The 22,839-nt window shown below is 35.8% G+C and overlaps 3 protein-coding genes across 11 annotated transcripts; 1 reads left to right on the top strand and 2 right to left on the bottom strand.

Moving 5' to 3' along the window:
• Positions 1-186: 186 nt before the first annotated feature.
• On the bottom strand, positions 187-12,935 carry LOC109856684 (protein polybromo-1). Of its 7 annotated transcripts, none has more exons than XM_020432232.1 (27): positions 12,486-12,935; positions 11,514-11,628; positions 11,152-11,397; positions 10,913-11,041; positions 10,608-10,787; positions 10,088-10,532; positions 9,872-9,984; positions 9,667-9,765; positions 9,459-9,521; positions 9,195-9,347; positions 8,939-9,106; positions 8,682-8,845; positions 8,285-8,579; positions 6,734-6,939; positions 6,269-6,602; positions 5,415-5,996; positions 5,168-5,325; positions 4,907-5,079; positions 4,649-4,821; positions 4,426-4,497; positions 3,288-3,470; positions 2,844-2,966; positions 1,903-2,143; positions 1,675-1,825; positions 1,551-1,600; positions 1,351-1,468; positions 187-1,247 (listed from the first exon to the last, which is right to left on the bottom strand). In XM_020432232.1, the coding sequence occupies exons 2-27, from the start codon at positions 11,616-11,618 to the stop codon at positions 1,031-1,033; spliced, it is 4,941 nt and encodes a 1,646-aa protein (XP_020287821.1). In that variant the 5' UTR covers positions 11,619-11,628; positions 12,486-12,935; the 3' UTR covers positions 187-1,030. The 7 variants fall into 7 exon arrangements, with proteins under 7 accessions (XP_020287821.1, XP_020287818.1, XP_020287820.1 ...); XM_020432229.1 differs by lacking the exon at positions 12,486-12,935 and adding an exon at positions 11,813-12,362 and having other exon boundaries at positions 1,351-1,459; XM_020432231.1 differs by lacking the exon at positions 12,486-12,935 and adding an exon at positions 11,708-12,360.
• A 97-nt stretch (positions 12,936-13,032) lies between these two features.
• On the bottom strand, positions 13,033-19,887 carry LOC109856685 (huntingtin-interacting protein 1). Of its 2 annotated transcripts, XM_020432236.1 has the most exons (18): positions 19,275-19,887; positions 18,900-19,111; positions 18,663-18,726; positions 17,738-18,095; positions 17,570-17,631; positions 17,159-17,433; positions 16,864-17,066; positions 16,556-16,694; positions 16,397-16,484; positions 16,228-16,316; positions 15,920-16,123; positions 15,648-15,828; positions 15,277-15,564; positions 14,896-15,137; positions 14,650-14,802; positions 14,457-14,557; positions 14,147-14,376; positions 13,033-14,062 (listed from the first exon to the last, which is right to left on the bottom strand). In XM_020432236.1, the coding sequence occupies exons 2-18, from the start codon at positions 18,939-18,941 to the stop codon at positions 13,899-13,901; spliced, it is 2,883 nt and encodes a 960-aa protein (XP_020287825.1). In that variant the 5' UTR covers positions 18,942-19,111; positions 19,275-19,887; the 3' UTR covers positions 13,033-13,898. The 2 variants fall into 2 exon arrangements, with proteins under 2 accessions (XP_020287825.1, XP_020287826.1); XM_020432237.1 differs by lacking the exons at positions 17,738-18,095; positions 18,663-18,726; positions 18,900-19,111; positions 19,275-19,887 and having other exon boundaries at positions 17,545-17,632.
• Positions 19,888-20,548: 661 nt separating this feature from the next.
• Positions 20,549-22,585, top strand: LOC109856686 (protein abrupt-like). Of its 2 annotated transcripts, XM_020432239.1 has the most exons (5): positions 20,549-20,682; positions 20,768-20,873; positions 21,120-21,341; positions 21,411-21,987; positions 22,114-22,585. In XM_020432239.1, the coding sequence occupies exons 3-5, from the start codon at positions 21,147-21,149 to the stop codon at positions 22,380-22,382; spliced, it is 1,041 nt and encodes a 346-aa protein (XP_020287828.1). In that variant the 5' UTR covers positions 20,549-20,682; positions 20,768-20,873; positions 21,120-21,146; the 3' UTR covers positions 22,383-22,585. The 2 variants fall into 2 exon arrangements, with proteins under 2 accessions (XP_020287828.1, XP_020287827.1); XM_020432238.1 differs by having other exon boundaries at positions 20,549-20,873.
• Positions 22,586-22,839: the final 254 nt, after the last annotated feature.

The following is a 22,839-nucleotide window of genomic DNA, read 5'->3' as shown; positions in this document are numbered from 1 at the left end:
TAGAACAATAATAAATTAAATCATTTGATTTAATCTCGCTGTCTTCAGTATCGACAATGTTAAAGTATCGATGAGAAGAGCTCAGCGTACTGTGCATTATCAGTACATCTCATCTCGCGCGGATTATATTGTAGTTTCTATATACAGATACAACTTTTCATCATATGTTTTTTTTAATACAGGAAGAAACTTCAAAGTTTTATATTTTTCTTAATATAAGAATATGTATTACCTTGCGCTATACAGAAAGAGTATAAAATTTTCTTTCGAGAATTAAAAATGAAAATTGATAGATGTATTTACACGTAATGAGGAATTTCTATAATAGTACGATTTTTTTGTTATGTACACACATATCGTATATTCAAACAATAGTGTTAAAAGCGTTAAGAATCCAAATTTATTTATAGATATAAAAACAGAAGACTAAACAAACATTTATTTAAAAAAAAAAAACGAAGTTTTTTGCTAGTTGCAAGCTTAAAATTTCGATTTAAATATCTCAAACAAAATCAACTCTTTGCTCTAACTCAGGCTTGCAAAAAGTTGACACTTTTGGTCACAGCCGTGCCTGAAAGTGCAAACTCTCTACAAGCCTGTTCTAACTCAACGTTTGAAATACACATCACTAAACATAAACTTAAGAATTATGACAAAAAAATTTAAGTATTAATAAAACAAACAAAAAAAAGAATTGTTATTCTCTATTCCATGAGAGAAAGTGATCTCGATTTATGCGTCTAATAGCAACTAACGGCGAACTATTTATGTAGCGCAATCGACACATCACCGTTTAAATGTTAGTTTACTTATTGCCTGAATGGGTATAATTTTTCTAAGAAGGAACATGTGCACCAGACGAAAAATCGAGGACAGTTCTTATAGAATAGAGCATAAATATAAATTATTTATAGAGTCTCAAATGATTGAAGTATCATCAGTCTTTCATCTATCATCACGGATCTCTATGTAATAATGTAGGTTGCATGTTGCGCGGCAAAAATTATAAAAATCTTTAATAGTTTATAAACTATAAAGTTTTATTGATGGCCAACACATCCCGCATCATCATGTTTCTCAGTGTCCACAAGGCGTTCACTACATTACCGTGATTACCAACGCCATTTCCCAGCCATTCGGCGGGTAGCTTCGTCATGTCGGGAATCTGAGTGTTATCGGGACTGGCATTCATTTGCTTGTCCCAATTTGATATGTAACGATTCTCCACGTTTAATCCTTCGATGTACCTGCGCAAGTTGAAAAACAAACAAAACCGATATAATTTCAAAGTGTAATGTTAGTCTCTCTCTTCTACGAAAGATATTTTAGATCTTGACTTATATTCTATACCTTAAGTAGGCGTCCGAGTGTAATACGCGACTTGGTCTAGGTGGTACTGCAACAAACATCGGTTCCGGTTGCTTAGCGGCAGGCAAGTTGCTTGTCTGAGTTGCTGCGGCTGAAGTTTCTACGGAATAGTTTTTTGTTCTTATTCGTGTTTGTATATACATAAAATACATGTACTAAATAAGGTTAAAAATATACTTTACCTGTTTCCATCGGCGGTAATACCGTAGGTCCTTTTGACGGCATGTAATTTCTGCAAGAAAATATAATTACACATACACATATGTCACTTCTATTATGTACAAAAAACGGAGAAAAAACACATACTTGCTTCTTTCGGAAGGTGGTATTATACGTCCATGCGACTTGAGAATATGCACTTCTTTCACATGCCTTGCGAGTCTCTGTACACTTGGAAACGGCGGAACAGATTTCTTTGTTCTGCCACAACCGCGCCATTGGCACTGATACTCCACATCTGTTCCAAATTGAATTTTGCATTTTATTTTCCATGTGACCACACACGCGTAAGGCTATTGATTATACAATACTTACCACTAGGTGCATTGACGAACGACGACTGAACGTGACCATTTTGCTCCGCGATGCAATGATCGATGCAATCGGTCATGTCCTCGAACTGCCAGTCGCAGTTGTCCCAACAGCATTCGTACACTACATCTTGCGTGGCGTTTGTGCCGACCGAAGCCGTTCCTTTTATTTGGCCACCGTCCTCGTTCATTTTGATCGCTCGCTCCTCCCAGGCTTGCTTCTCTCCCGCCGGCAATCTCCTCCACTGGAACGAGAGTTTTACGTGATCGATTCTGTTACGTTTTAACTTTGATAAACAGTTTGACGAAGTTTAATAGCTTCTAAATATATTTCACAATTATTTTCAGATACGATGGCTACTCTCTTCACGAAAATTCGATAAGCAGATAACGTTTATAACATCCAAAATAATGACACATATGTATTCTAATAATTTGTATTAAAATCCAAAGTGTATTATATATATATTCTAGATATTAATGAAGTACAGACACAGTATAAAATTCAATGCATATATATATATATTCACACAGAATTTATAAAAGTTATATATGCTACTTAGAAGAGTATAAAAGAAAGACTATTATGCAACTTGCACACAAATATCTATATTTATAGAAAGTAGCCAGTAAAGATACAAATTTGTTTAGATAAAGGATCAAGTATGCTGAATAATATTTTTGAGATGATGTATTCAAATGTATACATTATATCGCATCTAACTAATCGTGTTCTCTCGCGCTTATAAATTCTCTTCGCACAAAATCGATCAAGATTTTTACATAGTTCAACAAATTTGACGCTCGAGAACAACAAACACACGTATATACACACACAGTCATGTATGAGAAAATTTATTCTGCATACATTCCTTCATCAAATATGTACATATATATATTCTCGACAATAAACAAAAATCAACAATGGAAAAAAGAAATAAATACCTCATTGCCAACAATTCTGCTAATCTCCCCGAAGGACGATTCAGGATAGTTTTGTGTAATCTGCGTTCGCATTTTACTCGAATACAAAATATAGCCCGTAACTAATTTCTTACCGGCCGTTTTCTAAACAGAAGAAAAACCACAAATTATAATGTCACTTTTCTTTCTTAATGTGAACGAACACACATTTTGCCTAAGTAGCTGAGTAACATCAAATTGTCGATCTATTTGTTGAGATAAATGGTGTTTTTACAAACGATACAACAACAACAAAAATTAAATAAAAACAAAGTATGTATGCTGGCATATTTCTCTAAAACAAAAGAAAAGTGAAATAAACGAAATTGTGACGTGTGACAAATATTTAATAAAAAGTGAAAAAAATAAAAAATAAAAAAAATAAAAACAAGAACAAAAAAACAAAGTGGTCACGATAAAGCCTACCTTTTTGGTCGATACAGGTGTTTGAGTATTGGAGAGCACCGGTTGAGCTTCTGCAGATCCAACGGATGGTGGACCACCAGCATCCATGCTGTCCTCCCCAACTCCTACTCCCACTCCCACTCCCAATCCTACCCCCATGCTTAGTACATCTGGTTCCAGCTTCGGTAACAATGGTGACGCTTCCTATACCATTTATGCTTATGTTACCTTCATATTATCCGTTACTACCGGTTGTGAAATATAAAATTTTTCACGATTCGGTTTTTGCCAGATATGCAGACAGAAAGAGTTAATTAGAAACAAAGCGTTTTTTCTCTTTCTTTTTTGTTCGTCTGAGGATAATTATATTGAGACACGACACACTTTTATTCTCCCTCTTGATAATTACACTCCGTTCACTTCGATCATATTCCACATATCTAATCTATTTATATCAATAGTGACGAGACAAACAGTCGTTCTTGAATTTGTTATCGTCAATGTGTACATATACGCATGTATAGTCAACGTACGCATACACAGATAGAAAAACATGTATGCCTATCAGTTCGATCTTTTTTTTTTACGAACAAAATTAGTTGAGTCTAAAGCAAAATTCTTCAGTCTTATATTAGTTGGGTTAGAATGACATGGAAGCACAGTCTCTTTTTGGTGGTGCTTTCATAATAGATTATTAGCGATAAACCCAACAGGTGCTCTGACTTAAAATTATATATATATATATATATTGAATATATATATATATATAAAATTGCTCGATTATATAAAATATTAACACATATATAGTTACAAATAATCAAAAAAGAAAAAGAAACATGAATATATGCCGGCATAGATCGAAAACATGCGTGTGGATGCATTCTGCTGATACGACAAAATATCTGTATCACACGCAAATAAATATTTGTGCAATTGAAAATCGAAGGAAGAAGCATGCTTTTGTTTTTTGTTTTTTTTTATTTTTGCGACAGTGAAGTTAGCGATCGGATTCTTCTAATGTATCGGCTTGCGTGTGATCTCGACTAAAAACGTGCGTCTCTCATATTGCTCGTTATTAAAGAAACAATAAATAAATATATATATATATACATATATATATATATACATATTTATGTACGATTCTGTGATTAGTAATTACCATTTCAAACTGGGCCGAGCTGGGCGTGACGGGCTTGACTTGATTTTGCGTCTGAGCCACATCGCTCGAGATCTACAACACACACGTCAACATGCAAAAGCGATAATAACAGTTAGTCGCATAGAACGAATACTAGATTGTATTCTATTTCGCCATTTGCAGAATATAGATTACTGTATGCGCTTTTGTGTGTTAAGTGATATACTCGATTTTCAACACATACTTTGGCAGGATTAATCGGTCTTCGAAAAAAGAAGATTTCATCCTCGGTCACTGTCGGCGAATGATTGAACTTCTTCAAACCTTCCGGACCTAATTTCTTTATTAAGTTTTTGCTCTCGTCATACAGCGATTCGCAAATGAACACGTCGTCTTCTGGAATCTCTGTCGGTCTGCCTGAAATCGCGATAAATAAACGCCAAATTAGTGGCTCGTTAATTTTCTCTCTGTGTCGAGAACTGCAAACATAGCGAATACTCACTACACGTATATTCTCCGAAATCCAAAACAGCACATTTTCCAACAATAGCTACAATAGGATGAGTACCGTCTACGGTGGATAAAAACAATTCTTGTTTATAAAATAACTTCGTAGGTGTATGTGGCACTTCTGTGGGCATCAACAACCATGGACCTTTGAAATAACATTTCCCGCTGAAAACACAATGCAATACATTATAAATAATTACACTCAATATGTAGAAACAATGAAACTATTCTATTGAGAGAACTGATTCCTTACTCTTTGGTAGACCATATAGCATCGATTTGTGCTATTTGTTGCCTGCCTCCGTCTGTTGCTACGTAAACAAAATCGCCGGTTTTTACAGGACCCGCGCATGTATTGTACTGTTCATAATACGTGTTTTCCGTATCATCCGGATTATATAATATTACATTCTGTATAAAAAAATATATTTATTATAAAATTTTAATATAAAGGAATTTTGAAGGAAAAATATTTTCCGAAAAAAAAGTTGACTACTCACAGGTCTTTCTTTCTCCGACAATTTTTCCCCCTCTTCCAATTCTGCAATTTCTTCTTTGTGTTTTTCTAATCTTTCCTTATATACAGAGATCACTCGCTTCGGTTCTAGAAGTTTCTCTCTCGGGATCAGCTTCAAATGATCGGGATCAAAATTCCAAACCTTGATCTTCTTGAAAGCTCTGGCTTTCGTGGAGTAGCGTGATTCGCACACGTAAACATCTTTTTCGAGAAATCCCTCAGGCTGCATACGGAAATAATCTTTGACACTTAAAACGCAACATCTGCCAGCTACTTTCGCTAACGGTACCGCAACATGAGCATCACTTTTGAATAATTCTTTATCTAAGAATTTTCGCGACGCCACATGATAGGTCTCGCTTGGTCTGTAAAATAAATTCCCGTACAACATTTGCTGGCCTTCCGAATTTGTCCAAAGCCTCTCTATGAGAACCACACTGTACTCCATGCCTCTTTCCGTAGGTTCAATGTACGCAAAATCGCCAGCTCTGTACACTTCCTGATTGAAACTCATAGAACCTCCATTATCACTATTTGTTTCGGCATTTGTATTTGTATCAGAATCCTAAAAATGATAAAATCACTTAAAAACCAATTGTTTAAGTAATTTTATTATTTTTAGAATTATAATACAAAAATAAGATATACAAGTAAAATCGTAATACAAGTAAAAAACTTATATATAATAATATATGACGTCTAAAATTTATACCAATTTAAATATTTAATAAGAAAGAAAAACGAAGAAAAAAGTTTAAACTATATGAAATATTAAATCTTGCGTAAAATTGCAAAAGAGAAAGAAAAATATATATTGTAAGAAAAAGTTTAACTCACTTTTGTTTCATTTCCATCACAGCTCTCATCTTCGTTAGGTAAATTTAATTCCTGTTGCTGTTTGATTCGTTTCAGTTCTGTAACTTGAGAAGACAGGTCGATGAGCGTATAATTTAGCGCAGGCGAATGTAACAAGTCACGCGTTGCTTCATCACGAGTGCGTAAAAAAAATGCCTGAAGCTCCACGCTGTCCTCAAACGGTTGTGAGTCTGTGCGCGATAACTTTCGTGCTCTCTCTAGGCATGTAAAGACATCTTCTTGAAATCGATCCAACCTTTTGTAAACTCCTCTGTCCAATCTTCTTTTTATTAAGTCCAATGACAATCCTCGTATCCTATTTTTGTGCGTAAAAAGTTTTTGTATTATATATATATATATATATATATATATATATTTTAAAAAGCCATAAATATAAAACTTTCTAAAAAGAAAACAGAATTTAAACTATTTAAAATACATTCATACTTTTTGCCATCAACAATGTCATGCTCTGGAAGTTCTGCCATAGAATCCGAGTAACATCTTCCCTCTTCATCCTGATGATTGTAAAGTGCGGTGAATATTGTTGCCAATAATTCCTGTATAGCTGCTGGCACATCAGGAACACTCTCATCATCCTCACTCAACTGGATTTTGCTTTGCAACACTAATCTTTGAAGAATTAAAGCGTCCTAAAAAAAAAAATGCCGACTTTTAATCGTTTATATTCGTTTATCTTACAGTTTATTTACACTTATATATGCTCCGATAACAGTTTTCTACAAATTAAAAACCATTATTAAAACATCACGAAACAATAGATTTGTTTACTTCTGTGTCATTCTTCTTAGATCTTTTTCGTATGTGTTCATCTAACTCCTTGTCTCTCAACAGGCGTATGAAACACGATCGAACGGATTTTGTTGGATTTTGCCCAGCGTCAATATTGGGCGCATCTTGATTAATATTTTGTGTAAACATTCTTGGGATTTACATTCAAAAAAAATCGTTATCGGAAAAAACGAGGAAGCACTTTGTATAATAAAACTTATTCCGGAAGATCGCGAGAATCGCGAATGTAAAAATGCATTAAATTGTCAAAGGTTAAAATATTATTATTATTACACAAGCGATCGATACATTGTGCAAACTTTTAAATTTAATTCGATGATCCTAATACGCCGTGCACGTGTGTTTCACAAGTTTGCACGAAGCGCGCACCCTTTGACATTCTTTCGGGAAAAGGGCTTCGCGCGAAACGAGAACTGGAACAAACCGACACAAAGTCTCAAGAGGAAGCCTCGCGACGTAACCTCAAACCTCGGATCATAAACAGATTGGTCTTGCCATGTTTTACCGCGAAATTTCAATCGACGTTTGCTTGCGCGCATTGTCCGTTGAGAATCATAAATGTCATATTATAATTCTCAAATTGAATACATTTTTTTTTTGTAAGGTTTAACTTCTTCAACACTTAACACCTCTGAATATAAATCAGCAAACTAACGTTATTAAGTTACTGATATATCTCTCTTTTATCAACTAGATAAAAAGAACTACTTTGTAAAAATATTCAATTCAATAACTAACACAAGATAAATTCAATTTTATATTATTTATAGAAAATGTAGAAAAGCAAAGTTAATTTTTGTTACTTTATGAGTTAAAAATATTATGCGGAATGTTAGGAACTTTTAGGTTTACTGCCACCACCTTTCGATGTGTTTTTCTTGAATTATTTACACTTTTATTTTACACATGATAAGATTTGCGTTAACTAAAATTTAAAAAATATATTTTTTGCAAAATATATTTTAAATAATAAATTATCTCTTATACGTATTCATTGTTCTATGTGATGAAAAAGTGCTCGCATGCCATCAACTATTTGTTAACTCATAGACCAAGTCATACTGAGACTTTTCAGAGAAACAAAAATAAAGTGTTCCTCTAATATTTTTTCTAATATCAATTTCTAAACCTTTTTAGAGAAACTTTTTAAACGAGTGCTTTCTGAAATAAAAATCTTGTACAAACCTTATATATTTGCGAATCCGGTTCGTTATACTTGCACGCATTGTCGAACATTAATATAAAGTCAGAGACCAGCTCGTCCAATGTTTCGTATCCGTTATTCTTCAAAGTCGAAGCTATCTTCTCCATGTGTATCGGCTGCTTTATTACTTCGTAATAATCTGGGTATTCGTTTTTATTTGGTAATTTCATGAAAATTAACGACAATTGCCGTCCTTTTGTGTCGTGATAATCTTTTATGGTATCGTACAGGGTTCGCAACTTTTGCAGATGAAGCGGCACTACTTTTTTCGGCCTCCTAAAATAGGGGATGGCAGAAAGAAAATAGAGAAAAGAGAAAAATAGAGTCATCTCTTTTCTTGTTTTTTCTTTTTTCTTTTTACATAAATACATAACATACCCGACATTTCTAGTTGGGGTTGACGCGGCGGATTTGGACTTGGGAGTGTCGGGCAAGGGTCCTAATTCCTTTACCTTATCCATAAGAACTTTTTCCAATGTATTAGCGTCCTCGTATATCAACGAACCTTCTTCGTTATATTGCCGGCAATTATTAAACATCAACTAAAGGATGAGGCAAGACACTTGTAAGCCAGATACTTTGCTGACGTGTACCGCGATTAATTATCGATCAAGAGTAACAATATAATACAATACCTTAAAGTCCTGCAACAATTCGTTTTCATTCTGATATTTTTCCGCTTTGATATTAGCCTCGATCGCCAGCATGTCTATGGGCTCTGCTATTACTTGGTAATAATCGGGATACAATTTTTTCGACGGTTTTTCCATAAACATCATCATAGGTTGCCGACCATCTTCGCACTGTAAAACAGTTACACATATTGTATCACAAGATTAATCTCCACAAGTAAAAATGATATTTTAAAACTGTACTTTTAAAAATACTCACAACATATTCTATGACACACTTAACTAACGCATACAATCTTTTTTTCAGCGGTATGTTATCTTTATATTTTCCTCGCGTCAAAAGATTTGGAGCACGTTTGATTAATTTAGGCTGTTGCGAACTATTTTCAGAGCTGTTGTCCGAATCTGAATCCTATGATGACAAAACATATGTAAAAAAAAAAAAAACTTCTTAGTCATGTCGTTTCAAAAATATACGTGAGAATTATTGTATTCAAATGTAATATCATATAAAAAATTTTACCTGATCAAATTCTAGAAGCTCTTGTACTTTCATTTGCATTATTTTTTGCAATTTAACAGCACACTGTAATAAAAAATAGAAGAAAACAATAAGATAAGAATATAGCTTTCTTTGAATTAACAATAAATAATTACATCTAAAGCTAATATTATAGTAATAAAATATTCCCTAAATTTTGAACTGTATAATATTCTATTTATACAATTACCTTATACAATCGAGAAGTATGCATGTTATATTTCTTAGCATTTTCAAACATGATATTCATATCTCCAGCTACTTCACTAACAGTACCATATTCACCTCTCTAAAATCAATGATCGAAGTGACACGTTACGAGAATTTTTAAGAAAATATTTATATATGTGTGTGTGTGTGTGTATTATACACGTATAGATGTTACTAATACATACCTTAATTTTTGTACGTATTTGTAATAAAGATATAGGATTCTTAATCGTCTTATAATAATCAGGATATAATCTTTTTGATGGAAGTTTCCAAAAATATTCACTCATTCTTACACCTGTGTGCAACATAATATACAATATACACAAATTATCAATTAAACAATCCTTCAAATAATTGTTCAAATAATTTCATGATGCTATATAGTAAAATAATCGAACCTTGATTATTAGGAGCAGTACGAATAGTTTGAAATAGTTGCCATTGCGGATTATCAGCCTCTTCAGTTTCGCCAGGATCCTCTTCCTCGTCGTCACTCTCGTCATCTTCGTCCGGTAATGCCGCAGTTTGTGCTATTAACGCTTGTGCCATAGTGCGATTACCTCTCTTGCTTCTCGTCGACGGTGCGGTTGTCGCGATCTTAGGAGTGTTACCGCCTAGCCCGCTGTCTTGCCTTTTCGCGGCTGCGGTAATTATTTTCTTCAATTGTTTTGCATCTTTATAGATCTGAGAACCGGGCTCGTTAAACTGACAAGCGTTACGACACATAAGCATTAGATCTTTCTCCATATCGCTGATTAAACTATATGCACCCTCTTGAATTTTTCTTGCAATGGTTTTCAAATCAATTGGTGTTTCAATTACATCGTAATATTCTGGATACAACTGTGTAATTAATGCAATTGTGTGAAAAACATGATATACAAATCACCGTTTAATTCAAGAATAAGAACTACATACTTTTTTCGATGGTTTGAGTTGAAACATAATATGAAGAGGCCGATTGTTATCAGTTGGATCAGTTGCTGTCATAACTGCTGCGAATAAGTCTTCAAAGAGCTGCATAGTTTCCTCATCGAGATTTGCAGAGCTCTCAGAAGTGTCTTCAGCATCCTCCTGTCTTGCTGTTGCTCTTCTTGCCTAAATGTACATTGATATGTTAACACATAACTATTGTGATAAGCAAAACATGATACAGAGGTTTAGATCCATTTATTCTTAAAATAATTCACATAATAATGAAAGATTAAAATTATGACAATTACCAATCTCCCAACTTTTAGAATAAGTTTTCCCTTGGGTTCTGGATCCTCGTACTCTTCCATAATACGATTTTTAGTATTTACACACAATTCCCACAACTCGGTGGCATCTTTGTATTCGGGAGATGTACGCTATAGAAAAATTGCAAAATTAAAGACAAATCTAAATAGTTTATATACAATTGAATAAACAGATTACAAAACAGATTACTAAAAAAAAAAAAAACAGTATATAATCTTACCATATAGAAAGCTTTTGCATTATTCACCATAAGGTGAATATCAGCAGCAAGGTCATCCATATCACGATACTCATCTGTTTTCAGCTTCTGTTGCACTTTTAGGAGATCAATAGGATTAGAAACAACTTCGTAATATCCTGGCTCTTGCCTGCGCTTAGGCACACGTATAAATGCATCACACAACAGGGTTCCGTCCTCCTTCTTCTGATTACGAAGTACATCATACAATTGTTGGCACAAGTCACTCTATGCACATGAAAAACAACATACATACATAACTCAAAACCATGTGAATGGTATTCAAACATAACATAAAAAGAACTTGGTGTAGAGATGATAAATGTACACGAGTGCACACTCACAGGGTCTAGTTTTTTCCTTCTTTTTGTTGGTTCAGGTGGGATATCGTCACCGTCGTCCTCGGTGCCGCGACTCGCCACCGAGGATGTTCTACGACGCTTGTTCATCCTGGTGTATCTTAAAAAGATTACCAAAGATACATTATTAAGCAACGAACACTCCCGGCGATCTAACTACAACAGGTTTTATTCATTACATTGTCCAATTGCGTACGGTATAGCATTACAGTGCAAAAACTACTGCCCGGAGTACAATTATTCGGAATACAAATTTGTAAACAAATGTATGTGTGCATACATACATTCGCATACGTGTGCGCGTGTATGTACATAAAAAGGGTTCTTGAACTAAACACCGAAGCTTATTCGTCGAACCGTTGCGCCGTTGTTATCGGAGATACGTCGTCGTTATCGCTAGTACGTGCGACGAGCCACAAGTTCTCGGGGTGATGTTCGGCTTAGCACGCGGCACAGAAACCATAATCCGACCCGCAGCCGACGTGCAGCTAACACTCGTGCGGATTCCTCGGCGCGAGACGTCACGTACACACGCGAGAGTAAACGAGATACACACAACTGGCAGCGAAAAAAAATCACGCCGCCATGATAAGTCGCCACTGTGCTTCAAAATGCGGTACCGTGCATCGCGCGCGGACTGTGTTTTAAACGTCGCGAGGGACGCGTTTCCGCCTCTCGTCCGTCATCGATTAACCGCGTCCGTTTCGCCGGGACGCGTGTGATGCGTTGACAAACGCGCGGCACAGTCGCGACGACCGGTCACGCATCCATTTCGCGATTATCCCGTATCGGGGATCGCGTCCCAACTGGAATTTGCCGCCATATCCGCGAACGGCGCGGATCGCATCGTCCCTCGCGGAATTCCGAGAACGCCGTGGGGACACCGCCGACTACCATTTTATTTTATTTTATTTTATTTTTTTTTTTTTGAACCCCCAAAGTCCCAGACTATCTCACCTGTCCACGCGCTCTCATGAGATGATTCTCATTGATACGCGAAACATCTGTACAGATTATATATATCCTCCGAAAGCGCAAACCAAAGCGTTACTACGCTCTTCGTCCGCATTCCAGGACGACACACGTCGACGCCATGCTGCAAAGCGAGTTTACCGCTGATTCGGCTGATTCCCGGATTCGAAAACAGAAACACGATCGCTCGGTACGTAAACCGGGCAGTCGCTCCCGCTCGACGAACAAACGCTGCGTCGACCGTGTGCTTACTTGTGATAATATATTACGTGATTTATAATTTTATTATACATATAACTAAAATTTATCTCTCTTATACAAATTACGAATAAAGATCGCGATACGTTACCGTCGGTAAAGTAACGTTACGTTTTCTGTCTTATCCGCAGCAGATAAACACAGCACGCGCGAACGAGAACCGCGGGAGTAACAAATTTTCGTTCGAAAAGAAATTTTCACCCATTAGAAAATTTTAAATGTAATTTAATAAATAATTTAATAAAATTAAAGAGGAATTATATCAACGCGTGGATTGATTCTTGATAATTTATTGAGAAAAACAGTATTTATATGTATAAAATAACTTTGGTAAAGAGACTTCGTCGGAGAAATTTCACACATGCGAGTTTCACTTATGCCAAACGTACGCACACTTATGAATTTTGAAAATTTTGCCTTCATCTCCAAAAAGATGCGGTATTACAAAAATTTGTGTGCTCAGTCTAAATTATATTCTACACGCAACATTACAAACATCATCATCTAAGATCGTCAAGATCAAAATACTATACGGAACTAAAAAATACACTCGGGAGTTTTTATAGATTTCCAAAATCACGATTATTAATTAACATACAAATTCTCTTCTTAAAAATATATGTTTCAAAAAACAAATGTAATTCTCTTATAAAATTACTCTATAATAAAAAAACTCACTTTAGATATTTTGAATTTCATTGCTCATTGCATTTTCTTTGACAAATGTACTTTACTTCATAAATGCTCTGTAATACATGTAAACATAATACAACAACAAAAAAAAAAAAACAAATACTGCATCAATTGAAAAATGACGTGTAAGATGAAAGATCGGGTGTGACGAGTAAATTATAATACTCGAGCATTTATCAATAAAGTACGTTATGTATAGATCAGTTTCTATCGACGAAAATTCGTTGATATTTTAGATACTTGCACAATATGTGTGTGTGTGTATATATATATAAATTCTAAGAATAAATGATGAATAAATTTTGTTTGTGTGTAATAGAAGTCAAATCAATTGCTCTATAACGGAATAATTAGACTAATTTACACAACACTGCTATACTTTCTTATCTACAATTTTTGCAATTGCTAAGTGTGATTTTTAATATAGACTCAAATCCATAATATCGCTTATGTTTCGCTGTCTCCGTCGAGTTGATAATGATAGCGTCGTAGAGCTGCCAGGCGCAATCTCTCGGTTTCCAGAGCCTGTTCCAGTTCCAAGATTCGCACTTGCGCTTCCATTTCCAGTCTTTTAGCTTGATGCAAGCTCAAATTGGACATGTCTAAATCCTCTGTGCGCGCGCAACAAAGTGAAATAAAACGGACATTTAATATAACACAGTATAAAATGAGAAAAATGTCTTCAAATCACATACCATTTTCCTCGACCAGATGGTTGCAGCTTTTGGCAGTTGCTACAACGTTCGCTGTCGCCTGAGTCACTTCTCTCGAGACTTTTGAAAGTTCAGTCAAATTAGTGCTGTTTCTGTCAGCCTTGACTCTGCTAGCGACTACCAGTTGTGCGGTAGATGCTGCTATTCCTTGCGAAGCGACAACCAATTGTTCGAATTTCCCCTTGCCCGATACAACTTTATCCGCTGCTTCTCTGTAACGATAATCATCTGCATGTAACATGTAATGTAATGCTACAATGTAATTAAAAATAAAATATTTTTTCAAATTTACAGCAAGAAATTTGCGCCCATAGCAATCGCTTTTGCTGCCGAGATGAGACCTTCGGACCATTGATGATTACGTTTGTAAAATTCCGTAGCCGAGGCAGTTCCCTGTGTGTGCAAAATATCAACGTTTCTCATTACTTCTCAATCTTTGTGATAACATTCGTTTGTCGAACTTCGTTAAAATAAATTTGCCGTACCCTTCCCTGCTCCACGATTTCTCTCTGTAAGAAACGAGACTTTTGCACCAGTTTCCTTATGAATTTCATCAATTCTGTACAAGAATCCAAGATCTGCTCGTTAACTTTCAGCTTTAAACCTGAATCTGCCGCGCGAGACTTGTCCAACATATCCTGTTAAAAAACGAATCGAGAAAAAACACATTATTTGTGTCTTACTAGTTTATATCTTAATAAGTTTGTTAAACGTGTTATATATTTGTTTACCTTTATTCTTGCAACCGCTTCTTCTATAGCCTTGTCCATACTTTGCAGCTCGTTTTCCACTAAATTCCCGATGATTTCAACGTTGTTCTGAGTGGTCGACAACGTACTTACAAGAGACGAAATCTTTTGCAACTGACTCTTAACATTTGTAATTTGTGCTTCGGTCATCGAAGACTTCTCTTTGATGTAACTCAACATAATTAAACCTTGCGAGCCCAATTGTTTACATTCGTCGGCGAATCCTGTAAACACATGATATTATGTATATTTTATAAAATAATATCAATAGTATCTTAACAATAAAAAGTACAGCTTTATGTACAAAGATAATTAACGTCCCTATCTGTGTAGACAATCTAGTTCTTAAAAAAAAAAGCTTACTGTCAGCTGAACCAATATCCGTCGATGTGTTCGAAGTGGATTTTGCGTATATCAGATAGAGAGCCAGAAAATATGCGCTGCGTATAGAAGCGCGAATCAACAATTTTCCTTTCGTAGTGTCGGATATATAATCATTGTATGTTTCTTGTAAATCACGCAGTGATTTATCTGTGGGTTCCAATAAACCACCAAGATAATCAGGTGTACATGTTAGGGCCGATATGGCCGGGTTATCGATCGCGTGCATCGCTTGCTGCAAGATAGATTCTGCTTCCGATATAGCGTTTACTGAAAACAGATGTTTGTCTTCAAAATTCTGTACGAGTAGTTGTTTAACACGCGGACTCGATGCGTTGCACGTTTACACTCACGTAATAAATCGAACAAAGCTGTGCTGGCGTCCACTTTTACTCGATTGCACGTTCGTTCGGCATCAGTTTCCAAATTCGTTATTCGTAAATCAAGCTCTTCCTTCTGCACCAGCAAGTCATGAAGATCTCCCTCCAAAGCTGTTTTCTCGGAAGTGATAAAATCTATCTTTGCTACTAACGCCTATAACATAATTTTCTTAATACACATATATATACCAAATATAAATAAATGTATCATTTTTTATTTTTTAAAAACAACTAAAGATCTTTACCAAATTCTCGGTTTGGACAGCATCAAGTCTCTTCCTTACATCCTCTAAATCTTGACGTGCTTGTGTCACTCTCTGTGTTTCCTGTTCCGCCGACGCTTGTCCTTGAAGAAGTTCTTGCAGTCGCTCTTCGGCCTTTAACGTTCGACGTTCTGATTGTTCCCGCAACAAATTCAGTCCTCCCAGTTCTTTGTCCAATTCGGCTTTCTTTCGCGCATAATAAATAAGATATATAACAAGATATATAAGCAAACGTGTAAAATAATGTTCTGTAGATAATACGTTATCATCGTTATCATATACAAACGTACCTTTCTGATTAAACTGATATGCTCCTCTCTTAATTTTGAGTAAACATCCTTGAGTTTTTTAAACTTCTCTTCTATAACTTCATTTTTTCCTGAAAAACAAAAGCGTTTGATTCAATTAGCAGAATGAATGAGAAACAACTTTTAATAGATATATTAAAAATTTGCTAACCTTCAATTTCTTGAAATTTTCCCAAGATATTTGTGTTCTCTTTTATAAGCTGTTGACAAGTTTGCTTCTCCGTCACAATTTCATTGCTCTAAAATATTTGCATAGAGTTATATGTAAATCGATATAGAAATTATCAAATGTGTGTGATAAATAACTTACTTTAGCAGAGAGGGTCGATTCTAGTTCCAAAACACGGTTTCTAAGATCCGCGGTCACTTGCTGATGTTCCATAAGTATGCGATTCAGTTCTTGTCTTTGACGACTGTTTTCTTGACATAAATGACTAATAAGATTGTCTCTGAAAAAATAAACCCCAAACGACAGATCAAAACATCGGTAATAGATTGCAGTCACACGTTCATATTGCCAATTAAAAACTATTGCTGTATTTTTTTTCTAAATTTATAAGAAAAAAAGACACACGAAAGAAGAAAATGAGAGAGGAAAACAATTTGTTACTGCTATACCTTTCCGCGAGAACGTCAGGCGATATCGAACCGTTTCGTGTATTTGTAGAATCTATTTGATCTCCCGTTAACGATCCCGTGTCGGACGTATCGATGAGAGTTTCTATAACAGACTCGCTGTCTATAGATTCTTCAGGCGGAAGTACCACTATTGGCGTGACATATGTTCTTAATTCGGATTGTATTAAAAAGTTGGGTGGATTCTGAAATAAAAACCATGCACAAGAGAATAAATGTTTTGATTACACTTTTACGATATAAACCAGAAAATGGTTTAAAAACAAAATTACTTTACCTCGGGCAATGACGGAATAGTTATCAAATGTTTGAAATACTGCATATGTTTGATAGTGTTGTAGAAACTTTTCAATTCATGAAATTGTTTTGAGAATCTATCGCGATGTCCGGTTAATGTGTCGGCCGGAAGCGCGCCGTGAAGCTTGAACAATATTTTTACGCAACAATCGTACAGCTGCGAGGCGTCCTGTATGCACGGGATTAACGGCGCGAGTCGGCACTGACCGCAGGGCGTCATCGAATTGGACCGCGACATATCCAGAGAACCGAAAACTATAATTCACAAAAAAAACTACATATGAACACACGCTGCGGAAAATTGTCACATTTAAGATGGCAACGTATGTAACGTAATTGTGCAAAATCTGAAATCTGATATGTTACATTTAGCATTTCATTCCCAGTGTACCTGCATGCTGTAACTCTAAGATGTCATCCATGTAATCAAACATTTCAACGGACATTTGGAAGCTGAAAAAAACAAAATGATAAATCAGTGATAAATTAAATAAAATATTCGTACACACAAAACTATCATGTTCCGTTAAGATAAAATTCCAAGAATAACATAACTTACTACACATTGATGTCATTTTCTCCGATGGCTTCTAGTTCCTCCGCTGTTACTTGCAGATTTCCAGGTAAGCGTGGATTTCTTTTGTGATAATCTAATTTAGTAATTAACAGTTTTGTATACAACTGAATGAGACGACCGTAGCCTTCTCTCAGGTGTTGCCAGAGCTTGCCGATATCCTCAAGTTTGCCACGATATCGCTGCGAATCGACGATAACTCGAGGATGGCCTTCGCGCAGTAGTTTGTGCAAAACATGACAGAATTTCCAAGCAACAATCTGATTTTCTTGCAACGGTTGCCTCAATATGTACAACCAAAAAATGGCACCACTCTTTTCTCGATATGTACCGATAATTGCACCTATTTAATTATATAAGGAACTTTTTTCCAAGCACACATGAATCTTTTAACATAAAATATTTAACATCGAATATACAGGTAACTCTCGTATAACGCGGTACTTCAACAACGCGGTTTGTACAAAATCTAATAAAATAAAGTCTAATCTCATTTTTTCAATATGCGCGCTTATGCGAGCGTCGTATAACGCGATTTATATAACGTGGGATTTCTGTGGAACAAAATATCCGCTTTATACGAGGGTTACGTATACGATTATACATGTGGTATTAAAATATTCTAGCCGGCCCAGTAGGCCTCGCGGCCTAAGTGCGGAGACTACGAGCAGAAAGGTTCCGAATTCGATCGAATCCACATTTTCGAATTTTTTCGGGTCGGTCTCTCTCAATCGAATTTACTGAAATGTGAACTAAAATCGAGCCTCCAAATCGGAAAGGCAACGGGAAACCACCTTAGTAATTTTCCAACAAGAACACCTCAATGTGAGATGCCCCGTCACGTCTTGTGAAAGGCAAAAAAAAAAACTACGAAAAAGAATTAAAATATTCTAAAGATAGAAAAGGATACTTCGCACATGTTTCTCCTTTACAGGAGTCTCCGTCGAGTTTACAGCTTTTGCAATGCTAATACCCTATGAACAAGTAATGTAACAAAATAGTATTTTTGTATATTAAAATTGAGAAACTCAAAAAAATTTACATTTGTGTGTATTTAACAAAATAAATGTCTAGTTTTAAATTTTCATATGTAGAACATAAAATAATTGACATTTAAATATATACAAAACCCTAATTCTCTACTCACCAGTTGGTGAAGCTGTTTATCAGTCAGTGCCACTGTGGTCATGATGATAGCATAATCAATTTGCAAAGACACAGACACAAAAAAATGATATATCAAGTATATTTATATTCAGCGCTCGCAAAAGGATCTTTGATTTTTCTTCAACCTGTTTGAGACTAGCTTATATCATTTACTTAACTAATTTTTGACTATTGTATATATTATCTGCAAAACTGTAAACAAAAGTATTGTTCGCAATTACAATATAGAGAGACCAAGTTGCTTGTAAGAGAGAGATATGAAATTTGAAACGTGTGTATACTTTCTCCGTTCGGAGAAATAATTTGTGATGAAGGTCAGTGATACGCATTTTCTCTCTGTAAGAACACGACATACCTGAAGTCTCTGGAAGTGTGCAAACTTCAAGTTCAAACCAGTTGCTTTACGCTTGAGATTTTGTTGCTGCGAAAAGGAAGTAGACATATTCGAGGAGTGACACACGCGTTGAATGTCGCTTCTCTCTTTCTCCTCCGGAAGCGGCGTCTTTAGAATCGTGACGATTCCGAACACATTGTTCCACGAATTATCGCGACTTCGCCCATGAATGTTGATATACTTTGTCACAAAAAGCGGATCCAAAAGAGGGGGAGCGCGACGACGTTCCCTCTCACGTCGATTTACTTGTGCGACAATCAATCGCGCGGAACCTCGATCGACGTTGTTCGCAACAACTTCGAGAACAATTTGTTGTAAATTTGCAGATCAACACGCGAAATAACAGACACAACTGTGTGGGAAACGGCGAATCGAGCAATGAGGTTGTTCGCCCGTAAAGTCGAACTTCGTCGGCGAAAAGAAATCGAGACAGGTATTTAGGAGGGGCGCGAAATCTCGTAGAAACACTCGTACGCTCGTACCGGTGTTTGTAGCACCATCTGGAAGTACGATCGCGCCCTGTCCTCGAGCCAAGCATGACGTGTTATCGGACGAGAGAGCTTCTATTGGTCTCTTTCTTTCTCTTTCCCTTTTTTACCGCTCGTTATCATTCATAGGCTGCGTTCAAGGAGCGCGCATCATTCTATCTTTATCACTCATTACATATAAACAAAGATAGAATGACGCAATAGCGACTGATAACGCGTTCCACTAACGCAGCCAATCGGTGTCGTAAGTTGCGACGCATACAAAAAAAGAAATATCCCTATAACTGACCCAATCAACGTGCTCGCATGCTGTGTTGTTTCATCTTGCGTTTTTCTCGACGCTCCGATCTGATCCAATTCGGACCAACTTAACCGGTTGATTATTTCATTGGAATTGACCAATTGCAGTAATCAGTTAGCAGAATTGACCAATCACGGTTGACACTTAATTGTCCCGTTAAATTATCTGGAGTTGAGTGTGAGTCAACTCTGGTCAACTCTGAATTGCACTGAATCACACCGACTTCTCCCGGACTGATTGTCATTGTCACCAACAGTGATGAAAGTTTTGGCAGGCTAGCACCAAGAGCACCAAGGTGGTGGGAGCCACTGGGAATACGCACACAGGCGAGACCGCCGTCCGTGTGTGTGACGTCATGCACACGGACGGCGGTCTCGCTTGTGTGCGTATTCCCAGTGGCTCCCACCCTTGGTGCTAGCCTGCCAAAACTTTCATCACTGGTCACCAACTGTCGCTCTAATTACTGTTGATTACTTCACGCGAGTATTACGGCACAAGAATCAGACAAATTTTGTTATATATTTTGATAATTTATCTCGAGTGTAACGGAAATTAGTACAGGAATGTTGTCTCCAAAAAAGTATTTTACACGGAATTGACACACATCAAACATTTTTAAGAATTTTTACTCTAATTTATAACGATATTTCTCTCAATTTCTTTAGAAGATAAGACGTTTCTTTTCTTAGAGAATAATCATTAAAGTGCACAACATTGTGCAACAATTAACAGAGTCGAATAATAATAATTAGACGAAGAGAAAGAATACCAGTGAGTATTGTATAATATTCTATATTTATTATATATTGTGTAAAAATATTATATTTATTATGAGGAAACTAAATTTAATAAACGAAATGTCAGTCAAACAATTAACCTTTATTGTATCTTTGTTAGTCTGTATTTCAAATGTTGCTTGGTTTTTCTCACAAATCTCATTTTACACATGTATATATTTAAATTATATTTAAGTTCTATATAACTTTAATGGCTAAATTATTTTTCAATTTCTTTAAGGTTACTTTTGTCACAAAAGATTAAGATATGGCTACAGTATTAGCATCAAAGGAATTTTCCTTAAAATGGAATAATTTTTCCAACAATCTGACTTCTGGTTTTCTTTCTCACTTGAATGAAAATAATCTGGTTGATGTAACTCTTGCTGTGGAAGGACAATTGGTAGCTGCTCACAAGTTGGTTCTCTCTGTGTGCAGTCCTTATTTCAAGAATATATTCAAGGTATGACTTCATCTTTATGCTATTGTACAATAAAAATGTGCTAAATAAAAACTTATAGTTATTCAACAGGAATATCCATGCCAGCATCCGGTGATAATACTGAAGGATGTAAAGCATGCGGAAGTCACAGCTCTGCTAAAGTTTATTTATCAGGGTGAGGTAAATGTGAGACAAGAAGATCTACCTATGTTCCTAAAAGTGGCGCAGATGTTGCAAATAAAAGGACTGGAGGGTGGTGACAGACAAATTATACCATTGTTAAATGATTATGTCAGTGTGTCAGATTTACAGTGCAATTCCAAAGATGTAACTGCTTTGTCAGATATCAGTGAACAAGAAAGCAGTAACAAAACGTCAGAAGGATCTACACATTCTCACAGAATAATCAAGAAGAATAGTAAAAAAAGAAAAATACACACGACTGAAAACGATTTCAGTTCAGCTAAGGAATTAAGAAATGAACCAAATATTAGCAATAAAAACAACGTTTTTGTCTCATCAGATAACAATGATGAACAAAATTTACTCGACAGTGAAGAGAATATCACGCACGACGATATTGAAAGCAACAATGCTGTTGATGATGACGACGAAATAGTTGAATTGACCAACGAATCAAACTTGGCAGGAAACTCAACGCAATCAGGTACGTTTTATTTTGTTATTTAGTTAAATATAGTAAAATCTACTAAAAATAAGATGTTTGTTATTACATTAAGTCGTTTTGTATAAATTATTGTTATAAAAATTGAAAATTCTGAAAATTTTATAGCTGTGGAACCAGTGATTTATAGACTCTCTGCCAGAGGAAGACCGCAACTGGTTCACGAGGGATACGTATATAACTTGACATCTCGTTCCGAACAATTGAACAGATCGCATTACCGTTGTGCGGAACAGCATCGCGGTTGTCGTGGTAAATGCTCAGTAATCGCGGAAAGTTTCATGCCTACAGGAGTGCACAATCACAATCATCCGCCAGGTTACCAATCGGAATATGATTATAGGAAGAAAAAGGGCTTAGATACCGACAATGTTTGAAGAGATTTTATTCCATGCATTCCAAAACATTTTGTGATTAAAATAAAGGATTTTATATCATTTAAAATTAAAACATTATCGGCAAAATATAGAATCTAGATTACGTATTTACGTTTTGAAAATGATCTCAAACAAAATGAGGAAAATAGGAGCTCTTTGTACGATTTATTCATGCAAGAAGGCCTGGTATAAGCGATATTTTGTACTAGCAGTATTTTGACTAGATTCTATACTTTGGCGGTGTCTGAACAGCGGTGTCAGCTGTTGAGCAAAAGCGATTATACTTAATTGCATTTAGCAAATATTCTGAGTATTATATTCGTTGTATTGTTCTTCCTATTTTGCCACTTTTTAAGGCTTCTGAATATTCTTTGTAGTAGTGTCTAATTACAATATCAGAAGAAATTTCTCCAAGCAATGTTTTTCTTTTTTGTAATTTTTAGTATATGACTGCAAA

Source organism: Pseudomyrmex gracilis, unplaced genomic scaffold (assembly GCF_002006095.1).
Source record: "Pseudomyrmex gracilis isolate BER0280 unplaced genomic scaffold, ASM200609v1 scaffold_130, whole genome shotgun sequence".
NCBI lineage: Eukaryota > Metazoa > Arthropoda > Insecta > Hymenoptera > Formicidae > Pseudomyrmex > Pseudomyrmex gracilis.
Note: the sequence above shows the minus strand (reverse complement) of the source record. Positions and strands in the feature narration are given on the sequence as shown.